General features: G+C 40.7%; 2 protein-coding genes across 8 annotated transcripts; one reads left to right on the top strand and one right to left on the bottom strand.

Annotated features, from left to right (window-relative positions):
- Nucleotides 1–4,517: 4,517 nt before the first annotated feature.
- On the bottom strand, nucleotides 4,518–10,216 carry FAM217B (family with sequence similarity 217 member B). 7 transcript variants are annotated; one of them, XM_068912445.1, is made up of 5 exons: nucleotides 10,150–10,216; nucleotides 9,132–9,337; nucleotides 7,801–7,909; nucleotides 7,611–7,696; nucleotides 4,518–6,087 (listed from the first exon to the last, which is right to left on the bottom strand). In XM_068912445.1, exons 2-5 carry the CDS (start codon nucleotides 9,224–9,226, stop codon nucleotides 4,902–4,904), a joined length of 1,476 nt encoding a protein of 491 aa, XP_068768546.1. In that variant the 5' UTR covers nucleotides 9,227–9,337; nucleotides 10,150–10,216; the 3' UTR covers nucleotides 4,518–4,901. The 7 variants fall into 7 exon arrangements, with proteins under 7 accessions (XP_068768546.1, XP_068768547.1, XP_068768544.1 ...); XM_068912446.1 differs by having other exon boundaries at nucleotides 10,146–10,202; XM_068912443.1 differs by having other exon boundaries at nucleotides 10,033–10,161.
- A 69-nt stretch (nucleotides 10,217–10,285) lies between these two features.
- Nucleotides 10,286–16,563, top strand: PPP1R3D (protein phosphatase 1 regulatory subunit 3D). The gene has a single exon (XM_009670613.2). It carries the CDS (start codon nucleotides 11,151–11,153, stop codon nucleotides 12,072–12,074), a length of 924 nt encoding a protein of 307 aa, XP_009668908.1. The 5' UTR covers nucleotides 10,286–11,150; the 3' UTR covers nucleotides 12,075–16,563.
- Nucleotides 16,564–17,377: the final 814 nt, after the last annotated feature.

Genomic DNA, 17,377 nt, shown 5'->3' with positions numbered 1-17,377 from the left:
TTTGTAATGTTTAACTTTAGAGATTTTGAAGAAAGTGAGAGAGATCTCAATATGATGAAGTACAGTCTGTGTGTATTTTCATGTATTATGATGCCTTAAAACAGCAACTACAGAAGTAACTGCCATGTAGAATAGAAATAATCATATAGTTTTTAACTAGCTACCTTGGCTACCAGTAGGAATATAGCTGAGATACAGCAGCCTAGAAAGCTCAGCTCTGGGGTAACAGAAATTATCTAAAAGAAAAAATCACAGGTGCCATCTTGTGGGTGATCCAAAAAAATACAAGCAAGTAACAAAGATGCATATAAAGTAAATAGACAGTAACTTTTAAGTTACAAGATGACTTTCTAATGAAATTACTAGCAAAAAAAATAAAAAAATAAAAAAGGAGAGAGAGAGAAACTTAGAATAAACAAGTACACATGATTACCAGACATCAAAAGCTGGGCTAGAAATTATCAGTTAACAGAGTTCCATTCTTTCTGGACAGAATGGTGCGTTTAATTATTTTCTACCAAAAAACTCACTAAAGCCAATGGGAGCAACAAAGGCTCAGTACCTTTGAAAAGAAGGCCAAAAAATTACACCATAGGCAGTTTTGTACTGTAGATTTTTAATATCACACAATAACTGACAAAACTCTCATCAAAATATTGTCTACCCATAACAAGATCCTTTAAACAGCAAATGCTAGATATAGATTACCTCAAAGAACATTAAATGATGCACAGAAAGGGAGGATGCAACAGGCATAATTGTCATCATGTGCAACATTATTGCCCCATGCTGGGCACAGGTCAGCGGGCAGCAGCAGAGGCATGTTAGCGCAGGTAGCACACAGGCTGGGAGCTGCAGTCGCAACATCTTGGGAGAGGCAGTGGTGGGGAATGAGAGCTCCTAAGCCGTGGCAACCCCTTTGCTGTAAACTCACAGGAGCTGAGGTCTCCTGTCTTACGCACAAAGAATACGGAGCCTTTTGCCTCTTCAAGGAGCAGTATCGCCCCACTACTGCTGAATTCTTATCAGCAAACATAATCTCTCATTTGCAAAGAAAAATAATCCATTTTACTAGCCTTAAGAGGTGGACACCCTATGTTTTAGGATACTGAAGCAGCGGTGGAGACGGATTTGAGTCCTCCTTGTAAGTCTCTTCCACGTGAAGATGATTCCACATCATACTTGAAGCTCCTTTTCCCAGGATGTTAAATAGCGCTCACACAAATGCTCTCTCTTTGGAGCATAACTTCTCAGTGAGTAACTGCAAAAGCTTGATTTCTTACAAAATGAGGATTGGGAAGCATTGCGCATAAACATCAGAACATCGGTCTTTAACTGAAAGCTACCACAAGGTGGGGAAACAACCCTCTAAGTGACCACAGTATTTCATTGCAGATGATGCAGGCAATAGAGAGAGAAGAAACATGCAAAGAGAAGAACTCTATTGTTTCAAAATTCTTAGTGTTAAGCATTAAAAATAGGGTATACCATTAGTAAGGAAAACAGTGTGTATATATTTTGGAGCAAAATTCTGTTTTGTTACATCTTTGTAACAGGATAATTTCACTGAAAACAGACTTATTCAAAGTTTATACTAGTAGAATCTAGCAATTTTATTTAAAATGCAACCTGAGTGTATTAGCTCTGTAGGCAGTACTACAGAACATTAAACCTTTAAATTATCTAGAAAAAAAAAAATTGCCCCATTTAAATATCTCAAATCACAGGAAAATTTTTCTTCAAAAATACCTTGAACAGTAGGGTTAGACACACAAGAATGTATCATCATATTGCTAAATATAGTGAAGAAAAATATAAATAACCACACAAGCATTGTCCTGTGCAAGTATTTTAATTCCAAACAAAGTACTTGACCTAACCAACTTTTCTGCTATATTCAGAGGTGCTTTTAAAGACAACATTCATGAATGCAGAATGAAGGAAATATAAACCTTAGCCCTCATCATAAAAGGAACTCTTTTCATCTGTGAGCCCAGAACATGGACAAGTTAAAATAGAAGCAAAGTTCTGCAGGATAAAATCCAACCCTTGTGAGCCTGCTTATTTTAAGAGCTGTTTATTAAGGATAACGCAGAATTTGTATTTCTGTATATGAACAGAGGGGACTGCGTAAGAAGTACCAAATCATCAATGAACAAAAATTAGACTTGTGTGATTACCATGCAAGACAAACTTGCCAGATCATAGCTCAATGTTTAACAGGTGTTCAGATTTATTTAAGTGGCATCAGCGTCTCTGCCTACTTAAATTTTCAGTCCCCAAGAACAGATCGATGTCCTTCAGACCACAAGCAGTACATTACAATAAAATTTTCGAAGCCCATAGGTTTGTGAGAAAAACCTTCTCTCAGTGCGAATCACCTTTGCTCTATTCAAGGCAGACTGAAACACTATTTATTTTTTGAGAACTAACCATGCAAAATGTGCAGGTATCTACATGCTCTCCTTGTAACCTAGGGAAACACCAATACAGAGCAAATTTTCAGAAGCAAATTTAGCATACACTAATATTCAGTGCTATAATAACATGCTAATTAATTATTGCTTCTACTAGAATTTGTTTAAAAAAATTTGCCATGCTGATTATGGACTTGATCCTGGTCACTTCGCTTTTGGTGCTTATAAATAGCGCACCAAAATAGTGCACTGATAATACTGCTTATTAGCAACGGGAGTAACTTTCACTACTGATTCAGGAAAACTTGAGTAATGAAGGCTTGCAGGATTTGGCCCAAGCTTGAAACTCAAGCGTTGGATGCAGGGCCTTTTGATCCAAAAAAGCTGACCTACATGGCGACTCTGAAACAAAACAAAAGGATGAAACAGCAAACAGAAGCCTGTGCTACTGCTCTGCAGTTGCTGGTAATTGAATGTCGTCCTCTTTAGTGTCACCACACCTCTGACACAGCCAATTTATTTGATCGTTGAGCATGTCAGATTTAAGTTTCACTTTAATTGCATAGAACAGAACGTACATGGAACAATTAGTTTTTAACTGTAAGGTAACAAATACTGAATATGTAAATATAATACTGTATACTAAATTTGTTTCCTTCATCAATTTAAAATTTCCCATTTAGTCTCCAGTTGACTAGGAAAAAGACACTAAAAATATTTCTTAAACTATTCCTGAGCATTGCTTTTTTAAGTACTGTAAAATACTCTAGTTTATTACTACATTTATTATCACATTTTAAATTACATTAAATCCATGCTTTGAAATTTTACCAAGCTGAAGATCAGGTAGGCACAATGAAAGAATAGAAGCAACTAAGCATCTTACAACCAAGATGAGATCAACCAATAAAAGTGCATTTTAACTATATACATAATTTAGTATTTGCTACTTTTTCATTTTACAACACAGTGGGAAGGAGCCACTTGAAAAGTCTGGTCTGTCAGACCTCAGCTCACTTCTCATAAATAGTTTGCTGTGATAGGTGGCTGAGAATGAAGTCAATGCTGCTCAATAAATATTTCACTGCGCAAAAATATTCTCTAGCATTTCTTCTTTATTTTAATAGGATCATGTCCCTAGCTGCTGTAATCGAATCAAAATTGTAGCAGACAAACTGCCACTTGAATTTACAGTACTTACTAAACTATCTTTCATATTCTCTTGTATTTCACAGGCAGAAGAACAGAGGGTCCAAGAAGAGGATATATTGCACGTATTGCCTAGGTGATCAGCTGTCAGTTCACTTCTATAACAGTCACATTTCTTTCTTTGCTTCAGAAAGAGGATCTAACTAAAATGGGAACCTTAGAATCTGAATTAGTGTAAATTTTACGCATACCTTGCCTTGGGAAATGGTCAAACTACTCTATTGGATTTGGTTTGCTTCCCACATGTGAAGAAAATGTGAAGTATCATTGACTCTCTTGATGTAGCTTATAAGCGATTGTGTTTCGATTTTGACAAGATCAAGATGTCATTTGCATGTAGTAAAGAAAGTACATAACAAATACTAGCAGAATTGGGTGCAGAGCGGTGAAGGAAAACAAAGCGCAACTTCAATTTGCATTGCCATCACCATGAGCAGACAATACAAAACATCTTTCAAGATTGGGACCTTTGTCACAACAATCAGGAATGTGATTATTTGGTCTCAGTGACAAAATGCATCAAGACTTACAAAATGAACTTGAAGGAAAGCTGTTTGTAAACATAGTAAAGGTTTCTGGATATAAAAATATGCATTTCATGGTCTTAATCTGTCACTGTGGAAGCTATCTATTCCCTAATAATTGTTTTCCTTTAATAGAAACCTTTGTGCATTAAAACATTTCAGAACATTCTCTCCATTCTTCTTCCTATCTGAAAGAATCCAGTTCATTATCTCCTATCAAGAATTAGAGAGATTAACTTTGCATAGATAAGCCTGGCCTGTTCCATTATTTTATAAAAACAATTCAGCCCTTTTCCATCAGAAAAAAAAAAAAAAAAAAAACACCACCAAACCCACCCCGCAAAAAAGCACATCTGCTCAAGAAAAAGAGCATAGATCTTGTTCTCCTCTCAAATACACCAAGGTGAACAGATGAAACACCACAAATTTCCGTGGGGTTAGTGGTGCTAATAGGAAATTTTACAATTAAATATTTCTCTAAACTTGCTTATTTAGATAGTGTTATCTTCATTTAGCAATTGTAAATATTTTTGAGGAAAGACCAGTGGAAGACATTTGCCTTCAAGGAAAAGATTCCTGATGGCCTTGCTGGTTTATGATCAAATATATTGAATTGAGTAGTGGTGATTTAGAAAAATGCATCAAGAGCATACTTTCCTCAAGATCTTCCTATGAAGGAAACATGACCCTTCTACATGGCCAAATGCTTTCTAGCAGTCAAGAAGCATCAACATTTACTAATGATTATTTTTCATTTAAATTTACGTGATGTTTGCTTTGTGCCATTTGTTTTCATTTTCCTGTCCCCTGTTATTTTTTTGCAAGGAACATAGTTATTAGCATTGCCGTTTTTCTTTGGATTTGTACACGAATATGTTTTTAAGCCTTTAGTGGGAGCAGCTGAACCATGGAATACAGGGGTCTGCTTAGGGGGTCTGATGTTACCGATGCCTTGAATTTTAGAACTGTTTTCAGAGGGCTGCGTATTGAGAAGTTGTTGCTTTGCAGTCGGTTTCTTTCTCAACTCACTCCTTACTTCACCAGAATTTCTCTGAGATGACAGTGCACGTCCCATGCTCTCAGAAAAGTGACCTGGCTGTGCATGCATTTGGCAGTTTTCTTCACAGTATGCGTCTCTCCTGTGACCTGAATAGCTTGTGGGGAGCTTTGTAATGCTTTCTTGGGGAATTGCTTGCTTGCTAGGCAAAGGGCTGGGCAATACTTTGCCTTTCCCAGGGCTTTTTAGGGTACGGATGGAGCTGGGAGCAGTTTGAGGTCTGACTTTTGCTGTCTTTCCTTTCTCATTCTGTACAGTCTGCATTTGCAGCCATTCCAGCTGCAAAAGACGATCAATGTATTTCTCAAGAAATCCTGCTGGCTTCGGTCGAAATTCAGTTTTACCCTCTACAGTAACAAAGATGGCCAGCTGCTTCAAATCCCAGGAGTTGAAAGGGGGTGGGAGGAAGTCTGGGTAATAATATTCTGATTCTTTAAACCCTGTATCAAGGACATGTTCCAAACAAACTGGATCAATTTCTTCAGCTCTGAGAATGAGTTCTGGTGGTGTGCAGGGAGATGGAGGAACGGGAATCCTTTCTGAATCAGAAAGGTCACTGGCACTATCATCTTCAGCATCTTCTTTAATAATTCGTACCGATTCAAAATCGAGAAGCATCTGATCTACAGATGCTTCTTGCCATTTAGAAGAGCATGGACCAGCTTCAGCAACATGTTCTTTATGAGTGTTTTCTAACTGTTTGTTCTTACTGCAATAACAGTGTTGCATCGGGACATCTTTTGCCCTCCTGAAGCTACCTTGTGAGCTGCCCTTCATGCTAGGAGGGATCCTGTGCAGCACAGATTCGCTTTGTTTTCTTTCTGAGACACTCCTCTTTGATCCTTGTACTCTGTGCAATGAGGTGCAAACGCTCATCGTTCTGAACAGGAAGAAAGAGCATATACAAGTAAAATGATTAATGTATTTGGAACAACAAGTTACAAAGGACTTGCTACTGTCTTACAAGAACTTGGATCTATGTGAATTAAGCTAAAATTGGCATGAAAACTTACTGATGAGGTAAGATTAATATTTGCTAGCAAAGAGAACACTGCCTGCTACCCTGTGTTGTGGTTTGACTTATTTGATATACATTGCAATGCTTGTTACACATAAAATAGAAATTCAGTCTAAAGACAGAGACCATGGCCAGAATTAATAGTTAGGACATAAGACAAAACAATCAAGCTTTCATGGTCAAATGGTATAAACTGATGCAACCCCCTTCACTTCACTCATTTATAGCAGTTGAGAATGTGACCCTCTCTGTAAGGAATGCTGAATAGTTTAAAAATAAAAACTTATTGCTGCTTATAGTTCCCAAATGAATACACATGTGCATCAATCACAAATTAAAAGGTAGCATTCACCCCAAAATATCCTGAGGTACAATACTAAATTCAAGATGTTATTTTGTCTTAAAAGAGGAAATGTAACAGCAAACGTCAGAAACAGTACCGCATAAACGGAGAGAACTGTGTGTGCCTGCATTCAAACAGAGAGGGACTAGCGGACAACTGAATAGGAAAAATTTTGTATGATGAGGAGTGCAAAAAGAGGTCATGAACAGCAATCTCTGTTTACAGAGACCTCACTGTGGAAAGAGTCAAGATTCAGCAGTAAAAACAATGTTAGTATGTTACCAAACTTAACTTATCCAAAATAGCTTCCATTTTTCTAGAGGACGCTAATTTCAGTAAATCTTTCTCACTTTCTCCTTAAAGTAGCAAGCTCCCAAAATAGAGTTCTAAGATTAAATTTAGGCTCGTAATATTTGCTTGTATCCACTCCATTCTGTTGCAAGGAATCTTGTATCTGGCAATATTATTCCCATTAACTTCTTCAACCCAACCATGAACGCTCTCTGATTTTTTTTATCCACTATTAAAACTCTACACGCCATAGTCATTTCATTTTTCAGTCTTTTCTCACTATTCGCATTCCCCTCCCAGTATCAGTTTTCTTCTCTCACACATTGGGTTATGTTTTCTGCCACAAGAGCTTGTTCTCGAATACTTTCTGCCACAAGAGCTTGTTCTCGAATACTTCTTAAATCCAAAACTCTCCTCATCTTCAAATGGATCTTTTAAAGGTATTTTCTCCATGAAAATTCCTATGTTGATTCTTAATTCTCAGGGACGCTATCATGAGTAATTATTTTTCTGATAATTTTTTTGTCTTATTTTATTCTGATTTTGCCTAGAAGCTCATTGAAGCAGTATAATAAGTTTCCATATTAATAACTTAAGTTTTTTTTTCCTCATAAATGCTGAATTGTGGGGCCAGTGAAGCCAAAGGTAAAATTCTTATAGAAATCAATGAACCCATGATTTCATCACAACCATTTTGCATACCAATTTGAAACGTCTACAAATAAAGCAGAGAACCTTAACATAAAATTACCTGCTTGGCTGAATGTGGTCACCCAGCTGGTTTCTTTCCTTGTAAAAAATACATGGTTGGTTATCGTCCTGAGTGTCATGGGAAGTCTGGAAAGATAGGAAAGTATGTGATGCTGCTACTGCGATCAAGAAAGCTGATATAAACTAAGTACTCTTTTTCTGTAAGGAAACAAGGAACTGGAATGATTTACCTTTTCAGTGGCATTTGATATATTTTTGCCTAATCTTCCAGAAGATCTCACATGAGAAATTTGTTTCTTTAGTCCTTTGGTACTCAGATGGCTTTTTCCACCGCTGTAACTAGCGAGGATTAAACAGAATACCATACACCAATAGTAACATATTTCATGGTCAGAACAGAAACATAGTAAAAGTTTACAGTGCAACTCAGTTTAAAAGAGAGAGCTGACGGCAACTATGCTTGGAGAGACTTAAAGTTCATGAGAACCATACTGTGGTCGCTTTTTATTTTTATACTACACAAAAGTGCAAAATTCCAATAGATAATATAATAAGAGAACTTGGCCCTTATAAAGACTATTCTGTCAGGGGAAACCAAAGTTATGTTGGGGATAATAAATAGTAAATATTAGAGATTATATACTTAACTATTAATTTATGTAGTACCTGTTACTTGTGGGCCTACTGCAGTTTAGCAGAAGTAATCTTTAAGTATGATATGAAGACCAGTACAAGCCAATTCCTGCCTGGCTATCTCATTTGCATAGTCTCAGTAAAATTTAAAGGAATTTTTCTATGAAGAAAATGAGCAAAGTGAACAGGTAGCATATAGTCTATTATAATATTAATAGAAACTATTTTGCAATAAAGGCACAAACAAAGTCAGTTTCACTATTCAACAAAAAATTCACTATTTTTTGTTGTTGGATCATGCAAAATATTGATAAGGAAAAGCTTCATACGGAAGTGAAAGGAATGACATTATTGATCTGGACAGCTTAAAACTAAATTACACAATATTTCCTTTCCTCTAATAGATCAGATACTTTTCTCTGTAAGCACAGCAGCAAACAAACAAAAAAAAAAAACCCACACTGAATCATTAAAACAGTGTATGCTGTAGGAGTCAAGAAAGTGGTGTTTGTTCTACAAACAAGAAATATTACTAATTTCAAGAAGGAAAGCTTTAAAACGTCATTTTAGAACAGAAATAAACAAGTTGTATCTCCCCAGCCTACTTTAGATTCACTGCAGTACAATTAATTTTGCCAGGCAGCACATATTCTTCATAGCTGTTATGTCAGTGTAGTTTGATTTCGCTTTAAAAAATAGTCATCACTTTAAGAGCTGATAAAATCATGCAAATAAGCCTTGTGCCTTCAGCACTGACGCAGTCGTCTCTGTCGCTGGGACCTGCAAGATCAAACAGCGCAACCGCTTGCGTTGCTGTGGATCAGAGAGGAGGATGAGAATCTGAACAGTACACAGTCATGCATTTATTAACTAATTTACAGTACTTAGAGAAATCTCTAATTATAAAGAGAGAAGGTAATTTCCTTACTTTACCGTTCCTTTGTGGTTTTCATTGATTTGGCTTTCCTTTTCCGGTGTCCCGCTGCGCAGTAATAAAGGATGTTCCTGAATGCCTGGTCCCATTGTTCCTCTCTTTGAAGAGTGTCTGCGCCTTTATTTTTACATAACCTTCAAAGGACTCCAGTGTTTCGGGTTGATGAGACACAGCGCATCAAACGCAGGCATCACCACGTCCTAGAGATGCAGTAAACAAACACCATGCCATTCCTCCCAATGTGATTATTATTTTTTTTTAAAGCAGTAACATAATCAGCTCCCAAACAGTCCTGGAAAACACTCTCCCTTGCCCCAGCGCTGTGCTTACTTCACGGCAGTCGGCATACGGTTCACAAGCCCGTCCCTGAGAGGATGCTTGGGCAAGGTACGGGGAGGCGGGGGGAGCATGAGAAGGTACAGCAGCATTGCATGAGCTACTTTTCGTTTCCTGGCGTGCTCCTCATCGTGTTGCCCTTGCACCACGCCGCGCGTAGGACCGGAGCCAAGCACCGCAGCCAAGCGGCGGGCGGGCGGGCGGGCGGGCGGGCGCCGCTGCGCTGCGCTGCCCTGCGCTGCGCTGCGCTGCGCTGCGCTGCGCTGCCCTGCGCTGCCCTGCGCTGCGCTGCCCTGCGCTGCGCCTGCCTCCCGGGCGCGCCGCGCCGGCTCGTCCTTCCCGCGGCAGGAAACGCGCTCTTGGTACCGTCCGATATGCAAGTTCTCTATCGAATGCTTAATTTTCTTCTTCTTGTTCCAAAACAAATCTCCCAGGACCCTTAAATTCGTACTAAAAATACTACCAGCAGAACATGCAGTATTTTTTTTTATCTTCTAAAAACAGCATTCCCAAGGGCGCATGATTTCCAAAGGGTAGCAGACAATTAGCACCAAATTACCTCTGCTCACCCACCCTTGGTCTTGCTGCAGGGCGTTAATAACGAGCTATATCCGTGTATTTTTTCGCTGTCTTCCCCCCCGCGCCCCGGTCCCGCCAGCACCTGCCCGGTACCTGCCTCCGCCAGCAGCTAAGGGCAAGTCGACTGCGGCGACGTCGCTCTGGCTAATGCGCACGCGCCGAGTGACGACGCATGCGCACCGCGGACGGCTGATGGTTTCCTCTTGATTAGTTGCCCGGGGGGGGGGGGACGCGCATGCGCTGCTGGCGAGGGCGGCGGCGGCGGTCTGTCCGCGGAGGGGCGAGCGGTGCCGGTTGCCGCGGGCTGTGGGGCCGCGGTCGGCTGCCGGCTGCGCAGCGCCCTGCCCTGCCCTGCCGCCAGCTGATGTGGGCTGCCGAGTCCCCGAGCGCGGCTCCCTCCCCGCCCGGCCACAGTACCGACTCTGCCTGCGCGGCCCCGCCCGACAGCCTCCTCACGCCCTCCAGCCGCCGCAGCAGCCTCGGCTCCGGCTCCTCCGTCCCGCCCGACAGCCTCCCGGCCTTTCCCAGCCTGGCCGGTAGCCGCGAGTCGCCCAGCCTCCAGTGTGACAGCCTCGAGTGTCCCTGCTGCCACTGCGGCAGCCTGGCGTCGACGAGCGCCTGCGAGGACAGCCTGCAGCCCCGCTCCGGGGCGCTTCAGGGGCACCGCCGGGCCCCCAGCAGCCTCTGGGACAGCCTGGAGTCCGCCGGCGCCCCGCACGACAGCCTCCAGTCGGTCTCCAGCCTGCAGGAGAGCTTCAGGTCCTCCAGCAGCAGGTGTGATAGTCTTGAATCCCTTTCCAGCCTGTGTAGCAGCTCCTCCAGCCAGCGTAACAGCCTCGAGGTCACCAGCCGGTGAGGCGGCCCTCAGCTTTCCCCTCCGATGCACGAGCCTCCGGTTCGCTGCCAGCTGCTGCGAGAGCTTCCAGGTTTCTGCCCTTCACTGCGGAAGGCTTCGTTGCTCCAGTGAATTCCTGCAGCAACCAGCAGAACAACCCCAAATACCCTCCTGCTCTGGCTGTCGTTCCCAAGTTACGTGCTTCAGAGAGGCAGTACTCAGTATCGGCAGCGTCAACCTCAGCTCTTTGTCATCGGTTAAGAATGGAGGTACGTGGTCCTCGGAGGAGTCCCAGCTACCTCTCCAATCTCTATCAGAACATGTTACAGGCTGAGGCAGAGCCGGGACGAGGGCAGCAGCGGCCCCAGGCAGTTCACACAAGTAGCAGCGTGAGTCTTCTGAGCAGTATCCCGGCCAAGGGGGGCTCGCAACCAAATCGGCCTCAGAGTAGCACTGCCACCAGCTGCGATCCAGCTTTACGGCCTATCATACGCCGCCGAGCGAGGTCTTTGCCTACATCACCTGAAAGAAGAAAGCGAGCAGGAGTGCAGTGCCGAGTTCCAGGATGCGAGGGTCGTACGAACAGGGTGAGATTTGCTGATGCTTTGGGCTTGGAGCTGACTGAAGTGAAAGTCTTCCAGACTGGAGAGGATCCGTCAATCCCCTTGCATGTCCTTTCCAGGCTCTCCATAAACTCAGACCTCTGGGGCAGTAGCTTGGACCTGGAGTTCACCATGCAGTGCTTGGTCCCTGACTTCCAGCAGCCTGCAGACTGTATGGATTTCTCTGCCCGACTTCAGGAGCAGCAGGTGTGTCTTGAACGAGTGACCAATTCAGATTTGGGGCTCAGTGGCACCATCCAAGTTTGTAATATTGCTTTTGAGAAGCAGGTATCTGTGCGATACACCTTCAACCAGTGGAAAAGCCTCCATGAAGTGTGTGCTCATTGGCATAGCAGCATCCCTGAGAAAAACGGGCAAGCTCAGGTTGATGTTTTCACTTTTTTTCTCCCTGTACCTCCTTTCCTCCTTCATCTGTGCTCTGTAGTCCAATTTGCAGCAAGATACAGAGTCAATGGGCAGGAATATTGGGATAACAACAGAGGCAACAACTACAGTTTTACCTGCCGGAATTACCCCCTTAAGATGCCTAGAGAATGTGAGGAGAGCTGGATCCACTTCATCTAAGCAAAAGAAATTGGATGTAGAGCAGCTTTTGAATAGCCTTATTCTCTTCCCTGGCATTGCTCTGTGCTCCTAGGGCAATACAAACCCTCTTTTTGAAACCTGCCAAACCTGGCAAAGTGTTTCAGAACAGGAAAGTAGCCAGTGATGTGTACAAACTGTTCTAAACCTCTCAGAAAGTATAAAGGGCCAAAATGTGTATCGCGTTACATCCGTTGAAAGCCCGCGTGATTTCTTGTGGTGTGTGAATCGGTGCAGAATGGTTCAAAGGGATGCTGTCAGACTAAATATCTGAAAGCGAAGAAAGGCACTTTTGTTGCTAATGGTATTCTGGACTGCATAAAATATTTATAACGAGTCTGTTTTACCATGTCTGGTTTTTTTTAAATGGACAGTGTGGCTTTACTGTTTTTATTTCTATTTTTGTTTATGTTATCTCACCAAGTCTGGGCACTATTCCAGCTTAGCAAAATTTGGATGGCAAGCACAGTAGGGAAGTATGTATTTTTACATAAGTATATTTGTTAACGTTTTAGCCACGTTAAGTGTTTCTATTAATATTTAGTTTGCAAAAGAAATTTAATTATGAGCTAAAACAACATGAAAATGTGCCAGCTGCTCCTCTGTTTCCCTTTTAAAAAAAAAAAAAAGTTTCTTAACCATGTGCCTTTTCTCATCTGCAATGTTTGCTATAGGGAGCAGGCGTGATTTAAGTGTAAATTAGGCTGACCATGGGGGAGTTCTCATCTTTTGGGGTGATGTACAAGTAGGTTTTTTTCTCCAGGGAAATGGAATTGGCCTTTCCTTGTGGAGCTATTTTTATTAAGGGAAACTAGAGCAATTTTGCACTTTTGTTGTGATCACACTTGAAGATCTCAAAGCACTACATAAAAGCTAATGATCTTACACCCATACTAGAAACGGATAAATTTAAAACTCAAGGCATGGGTATGAAAGACAAACTATAAAGGCAGTGCAGTGAGCTGGTCGCGGAGCCTTGGAATAGAACGCTAGAAGCCTGAATCCCCGCTCCCTTTTCCCTAGTGTCCCAGTACTATTGCAGTAGCACTTTTGAGTTCTCTAATCACCTACTACTGATTATAAACTAGTTCAAGACTGAACACAAAATGGGAAAATGATGATTTTACTGGTAAATTGGTTTTTACATGGATCCACAAACAGAATTCCTTTTGCAGCACTGAGAGCAGAGTAACACAGAAGAGTCTGCCCAATATGTAGCTTACTGCTGGGCTGCTTTCCTTCTGAGGATTTAGTCTGGTGTGAGATTGGTAACAGGCTTAAATCTAGTAAATAAATGATTGTCCTTGAATGTTTTAATGCATATTCTTCACTGCATGCAGAGTGAAGTACTTTAGCTTTATAAGTATAGTGTAAGTTTTCAAAACTGGTTGGCTGGATATATTAGAAGAGCTGCTTTTCAGAAGGAATATACTATGAAAATCATGCTGCATATTCAGATGTCTTATTTTGGATTGCTGCTTATTCATCAAAATCACAAATTATTTTTAAAATCAAGATTGTAGGCAGCACACAGCCAAGTATGTGTTAGTCAAAAAAGTCCATTGGGTCATTCTGGAATTGCAGAAACTCCAAGAAGCATCCCATGTTTGGCAGCTTAATGTGATTACTTAGGTGCGATACCCCTTTAACAAGGCCAGGATTTCAAGTGAACTAGTTGCCCAGCTCCGTTAGTCTGTGGCTTTTAGGGCCTGAAGTCATGAGTGGCGATTCTATGCGCTGCTGAGCATCTCCTCAAAGTACTGAGGAAACTCAATCCGGTTTGAAACAATTGAGAATTGACTTGTTCGTCATGTGGCAGGATAGAACTAACCCTCTGCCAATTAGTTTGTTTATAGTTTGTTTCATACCTGCTGACCAATGTAGACAGCTCTGAAATTGATTTAAAAACAAAATTATTGAATTAGAAATTCTTTCCATGCATTACGGTAGTTAGCCCACCTTCTAGGGTAATTAAATGTGCTCTTTGCTTGGATGTTGTCTCAGTAGGTGAGAGATTTATTCCAAAAAAATCTTTTGATAAAACGTGCAATTCATATATTTTTCATACTCTAATTCAAATGGTCATTTCTGTTAGCAGTCGCTGTTACTGAAGTGGCTGTTTATATGCCTTTTTGATTTCTAAACTAAGTGAAGCATCCAAAAAATCACAGAGCTGATATTATAAAAGTTACATAGTTATTCAGTATAGCAGCAGAAATGCAAGATGTATTTTGAATGTCTTATTTCAGCCGTACTGGGCGTTTGTCAGTACTTGAATTCAGTTTGAGTTGCAAGTACTTTCTGCCTCTGAAGGTCAGATTCTGATTATTGCTCTTGTTTTAAGCCTCTGTACCTTCAGTAACAATAGGTTTTTATTGCTTGTCTATGTAGTGTTCAGTTACCTGTGTGTCAGTGGCTATCTACTACTAGGGAATGGTAAAAATCATTTATTTTTTAGTACAGAAGAATTTTCATTGTCCATTTAAAAGACAATGAATGCCGCTAATACTACAGTTTTGTATTGGAGCACTCTGAGGTTGTAAGTTGAGGCAGAAATTGTTTTCAAGGAGTGACACAACTACTGTATCAGGATATTTCATAACCAGGAGGTCTAAGGCAGGTAGAGCGCTCTGAGGTTGGGATGAGGTGTGATTGCCTGCTACACAGATTGAAGGGCTGCTGTAGGCTTGCAATCCACCTGCTTTATTTTCTGCATCTGAATCAGAGGAGCGACCAGTGCCAATCTGGGAGCAACACTTGTGTCCTGGAAGAATAAATACAGGGAATTGAGAAGTCTGGTCTTCCTCATATGGCAGAAGAAAATAAGCAGCTCTGTAAGATGGGGCACTATCAAATTGTAAGGTTTGTTGCCTCCTATGGCAGGCTTCATAGGACTAAATAACATATGAACATATATGACATATACATCTAAACTCTTCATCCTAGACTATTGTCAATGAAGATGTAGTCAATATAGTCAGTAGACAAACTGTTGTCTGCACTGAATGCGGAGAGAACATTGGGAGACTAGTTCAGACGTAATATATTTCTCAGCATTAATGCAAACCATGCCAAATTATGTCAAGCGGTGTCTGTAGACATAAAGTCAGGTGAGATGAATCGCACCTTCAGTGACTGTGGAAGATTCTTGGTATAAACTGAATTGTGTTCCATTACTTTTGTGAAACTTGCTCACTTAAGTAATTTAAATAGAGTTTACCCAGTATTGGTAAAGTCTATAGAAGTGGAGTCTTATATTTTTGTCAGAAGAGAAGACAGTGAACACACATAGAAGTGCTTGGGCTGAATAAAAGGCCCTATTTTAAAGTGTGTTTCCCCTGTCCTTTCCCAGTCACCATAGTACTTCTGTCTGCCAGAGTACTGAATTGCCTCCCAGCACGCTATTAAAAATCTCCTCTGAGACTGGTTTTGAACACCAAATTACCATGGATGTTGCTGGAACCCGTCTTCTGGGAGATAATCATCCACTTGCTAGCAAACATCAAAATCTCAATGTTATTGCAGACAGAGCCAGATTATGTAAAGCTGAGACTATCAATTTAAAGGTTAATGTCATGTATATCACAGTGTCAGAGGGCAGAACTGAATGGCTCAGCAACATGAGTTTGGCTTGTATTGTCTTCCTTCTGCAGCCTCTCAGAGTTATTTGCGCATGCAAAATCTTGAGTGTTAAAGTGTTATTCCAAGATGCCTTTTATCTCTTTGCTTATCTTGCACTGCTGGAGAAGAATTGAAAGTAGCTGTTACTAAATCAGTTGTTTGGCGTTGCTGACTCTGAGTTAAGCAGGCCTAACTTACAGTAGAACTGAGAGCAATCTCAATGAATTCAGTACATGAAAAAAGCTTTTCTTTTAAGGTGCTCCTAAGTTGTTGACATTCATGCATTAGAACTGACTCATGTCACATGAAAGATGAAATTTACACTCCTTTTTCCCCTCACACTCAATAGTGAAAATCAAAATGATTCTAGCTGACAAAAAAGTTATTAAGCCATTAAGTAGTGGTAACAGGAACCTATCATGATGGTAAACTTATGACCACCTTTATAAATTCTCAGGGCAACTTGACTTTTTGCACTGTGTTCACACTGAGCACTTCCCTTATAACCAGGATTTTGTAACCTCACAGAGGTTACTGTCACATAATGCACTTAAAAAAAAAAAAAAAACCTATTTATTATAGTCATACAATAAATGAATCTGTTGTAGTCCACAATTTCAGGGCTCTTTCAAGCATGTTTTTTTTAAACCAACACATGGAATCTGTGTAAATGAGAAGGGGTTGTCTTTCCTCATTAAATGTCTTGTCCAGAATAAAATATATTACGTAATATGTCAGTAGAGCACATATACTAGGCAAAAGGTCGTTTTGTTTTAGTGGGCAGTTGTAAAATTGTGAAGTGCTTAATTAATTCAAAAACAATAATAAAATTATTGCTATTTTAATACAAGAGATTGTCATATAAGTGTTCCACTGTTTTCTGTTGTCTTTGCTTAGTGGTACTCCTGTTACACAGTACTGGTCATCAGGCAACTCAGCACTGAGTTATCGTTTACTGATTAACATAGGTTAGAAAATATGGTGGGTGGGTTCAATAATTGCTAAAAAATGACCAGCACTTGAAAAAATTACAGTGATTAGTCTGTATAACCACAAAAATGACCATGCTGCTGCTGCTTATATGGAATTTGCTGTCATGTCACTTAGGAGTTCTGTGCACATAGCAGCGATAGGATTAAAATCTGATGATGGAAAAAGGCAGTCTGTCAGTTGATTATCAGCAGGGTTGCCACGCTTCCCTGTTTTGCAGCAGGGTAGTAACGCTTCCCAAAACCATGCCGTAGACTCTTCTTAACTGTTCAACTTCTAAGCGTCACAGTTCTATTGTGTTATTCTTTCCTCATTTTGTTCTTATAGTTTTTGTTGCTGCAGTCTTTGTTTCCTTTCAGACCATGCTGTTTTCACTCACAGGTTTCATTAAAATATATCTGCAAAGGGTATGTTAAGAGACTGTTCATATCTACAGTAACTGATTATAACTTGTAGTAATTCTTAAAGGTGAATTCTGATTTATCCTCTATGTGAAATGCATCTCCTTCAATGCTGAGCACTTATTTGGTACAGTTCAAGATTTGAATACTCTGTTGCGAGGTTTCTTTTAATGGAAAATGGAGAAGACATAACTAATACCGACATATTACCAATTACTTATCAGTGTTAATAACTGACATTTCATTGTCAAATTTGTTTGGGGTAAAGATGGC

The sequence above is a fragment of the Struthio camelus genome, chromosome 18 (assembly GCF_040807025.1).
Source record: "Struthio camelus isolate bStrCam1 chromosome 18, bStrCam1.hap1, whole genome shotgun sequence".
NCBI classification, from domain to species: Eukaryota; Metazoa; Chordata; class Aves; order Struthioniformes; family Struthionidae; genus Struthio; species Struthio camelus.
The sequence above is the reverse complement of the archived record's forward strand: the minus strand, read 5'-3'. Positions and strand labels throughout refer to the sequence as shown.